Source organism: Ananas comosus, linkage group 2 (assembly GCF_001540865.1).
Source record: "Ananas comosus cultivar F153 linkage group 2, ASM154086v1, whole genome shotgun sequence".
NCBI classification, from domain to species: domain Eukaryota; kingdom Viridiplantae; phylum Streptophyta; class Magnoliopsida; order Poales; family Bromeliaceae; genus Ananas; species Ananas comosus.
In genome coordinates, this window is record NC_033622.1 from 5050492 (window position 1) to 5053971 (window position 3480).

The 3480-nt window shown below is 41.2% G+C and overlaps 1 protein-coding gene across 1 annotated transcript; it reads right to left on the minus strand.

Moving 5' to 3' along the window:
* On the minus strand, nucleotides 2312–3123 carry LOC109704141 (putative lipid-binding protein At4g00165). Its single transcript, XM_020224876.1, has one exon. It carries the CDS (start codon nucleotides 3061–3063, stop codon nucleotides 2623–2625), a length of 441 nt encoding a protein of 146 aa, XP_020080465.1. The 5' UTR covers nucleotides 3064–3123; the 3' UTR covers nucleotides 2312–2622.

Here is a 3480-nt window from a genome sequence, read left to right on the forward strand (position 1 = left end):
TTTTTTATCTCATATAATTTATTATTTTATATTTCTTATATTTTAATTTTTGTCATCCTTACTTTGTTCTCTTTCTTATAAGTTTGAGGTATTCCTATATTTTTATTAATTTATTTTCTCCGATACGATTTCTCTATTTTTATTATGAATTCAGTTCTCCAGATCATGGTATAATTCGATTTTTCATCGATGCCGTATGTCATCTTTTTGAAATATGGGTGTTATTCGACTGATTATTTTTTGATGAATTTTTGTGTGTTTTAAGACGATTCTCTATATATTAGATTTTTTTTTTCCTAATTTTCTCTTTTCTTATATTGGATTGACATCCTTAATTGCCCGGAATAATAAGGAATGATTGTCGCCACCCAGACATGGGTGTCCTCTAATTTTGAAATGAAGGACATGGGTGAAGCGAATTATGTGCTCGGAGTTAAGATCCTACGAGATCGTTCAAAAAAACTTTTAGGTCTGTCTCAAGAGACTTACCTAAGAAAAGTTTTAGAACGATTTCAGATGCAAAATTGCAAACCCATTGACACTCCTATTGCTAAAGGTGAGAGTTTGAACCTTAAACAGTGCCCTAAAACTTCTGAAGAGAAGGACAAGATGAATCGGATTCCATATGCTAATGCGGTCGGGAGCCTGATGTATGCTATGATGTGTACTCGGCCGATATATGCTATGCCGTGGGCCTGGTTAGCCATTTTCCGTCCAATCTGGGATTGGACCACTCGAAGGTAGTGGCGCAGAAGAAAATAATCCTGGAACACATATCTACAAGTCGCGTGGTTGCAGATTCTCTAACTAAGCCTGTTGTTAGAGATTTTTTTTTGGCTTATGTTAAAGCTCTTGGACTCCGTAGGATTTGATTGTAGAGAGCGAGTGAAAATTGAGGCATTAATGAAGGCCGCCTTGGTTGGCACCAAGATGAGGTCATTAATGGGACCGCATACGAATAGTCCCACGATTCTTATGGCCTGCATATTGAGAGCCGGATGTGAGCTCACCGTTTGACGCTTGAGATAGCGAGCAAATAGAGAAATCAGGCTAGACACTCCGGGAGTGACTGAGCTAAGATCCGTATGACATTGAGAAAGACATACGCTTATTGGATTCTCTGTCATAGCATGTATTTCATACTACATGTGCTGGGCGACTAAATAAAGAAGATGAGTGAATGGATCCCTGCTTCCTCATCGTGTGAGTTCTTACGGGCATTTTTTGGGGACGATGTCCTATATATGATAGATGCCCTTAGTAACTTTTGACTATGTCATTAAGTGAAAGAATTGATGTTGCTACTTTGGCATGTTACCTACGGCTATGAGTGATGCGGCTTTACGGGGCATTGCTGGGAAAGCAATCAGTTCTCAACTCGGTGGCATGAGGGCTCAAGGAAGACTAGTTGAATTACATTAAAACACTTTGACTCATTGTCGAAAGGTTGTATCGCTTCAGTATAGCGAAACAATCATGAGTATAGTGTCATAATGTGCGCAATTGCGGTTAGCATGGCTCTTTGAGGGATTAGAGATGCTGAACCTGATGTAATTCAATGGTCTAGGACATCACGAGTCTAATATTTTTTCTTTTTTGAGGGTTGATGTCTCTATGCTAGCCGGATGCGGTTTCTAGTATAGAGCTCCCAAAATGCAGGTTGACTCGGCGGTCGCACTGTTCATTTTTCTGTATGAATAGAATTAATAGTGGTGTGATGTTGAGGAAGTAGTTACGATGGCATCGATCCCGTCATGTGCGAGTGGGAGATGTTGGCATTCGGTTAAATCGAATCGGGTACGCCCATAAGCGGGTTCGATCCGACGGATGTTATGTTATCTAATTGGATTAGAATTAATCTCGCTTTCAAATTGGAAAGTTAGTTAGAGATAAATCCTAGTCATATTAGGATTACAATTAATATAACCAATTTGGCATTATCTCTAACGCTATTAGGATTTTGAAATCCCTTATAAATAGACGGGCGATCCCACATAAAACGAACGAACGAAAAAAGAGAGAGAATAAGAAAATAATAGAGAGAAACTACATCCTCCATTGACCTAGTATTCTAAGAGGAACTTGAACGGTGGATTTGTGATCATGCTCCTTTATAGTTCAATCCATCGCGAGTTCGGAACGTGAAAAGATCTAAACAAGGACGATCAAAGGACACGTGAATCAACCTCGACGATCCGGGCGTTATAACGTGAATCGCTTCCGCAAAAGGTACGAACGAATACTTCCGCTGCGTTCTACACTATATATCATAATAAGTATATAGAACGTATTTATTGGAGGCCCACCGCCATAACAAACTAAATGCCTCGCCAACTAGCTAGGCTGACAAAGCTATTCAAATTTTTATCTTAGAAATAATTAAAACATTCCAACTCAAGATTACACATAAAACAACTATGCTAATAGCACTATATATCCAAATTGGCTTTTAGCTACACTGCACCGAACAATGAACAACAATTAAAATTCTTTAAAAAAGAAATTCTGCGCACACTCGAGCCCATCTGGGATCTCCTTCTTTCACCATGAACTAGCAAACTCAGCCAAGAGACAAGAACAACTACAAAATATCTTGGAAGTCCTCCAAGTATATTTCAAGTTCTAAACACACTTGAACCCATCCGGGATCTCCTTCTTGCAAGTGCTGGCCAACAAGCTGAGAGCGACAGACCACTCGGTGGTGATCCCCAGCACGCTCTCGCTGACGGTGGTGCAGAGGCAGGCAGCCGCCTCGGCATCCGCGAGGCCCTCAAGAAGCGTGCAGCACCTGCTGCCGAACGGCGCTCCGACAGCCAGGTCGCTGACTCCTCCAAGCAAGCTCGCGCACGCCGCAAGCTTGACAGTGTCCCACGGGCAGAAGGGGTTCACGGGAGGGCCCTTCGGAGGCACCTGCGGTACCGTCGGGGTGGGGATCTTGGGCGTGCATGGGACTTTGTTTGCGGTGCACAGAGAGGAGAGGAGGAAGAGGGTGAGTGAGAGCGTGGCGAGGGTCTTGCTAGCCATGGCTCTTTCACTTGATTTATTTTCTCTATTTGCTGTCATGATAAGGGTGCTCTACCGGTTGGTTCTTCTTATAGAGGAGCTTACGTAGGCGCACGCACAAGTAGAAAACAGTACATAGACATAATTTAACCAGCCCAGTTCACATGCAATGACAAATAATGAAAATTGAACTAAGAGCTTCTTAACATCAAAGCGTACTAGATACAAATATTGATGCATATAGAAATTGATTTTAAAACCTCCTAATTGAAGAGGAAGGATCGGAGCATGCTTATTTCACGAAAAGTGGAGGGAGATAAAGTTATTTTCGTCTGCAAATATTCACTTCGGATATTTGGTTTGCCATAAACTAAATCCACCCTTAACTTCACTTATTTGAAACCGATGTAACTGACTTCGTCTTGGATTGTATCGAAATCAATTATAAAAGTGGAAAAAAAATCAATAAAAAAGAAA

What these genes read in the sequence shown, in the direction of transcription:
- LOC109704141 (XM_020224876.1), bottom strand. Translation starts at nt 3,063, where the DNA reads ATGACAGCAAATAGAGAAAATAAATCAAGTGAAAGAGCCATGGCTAGC.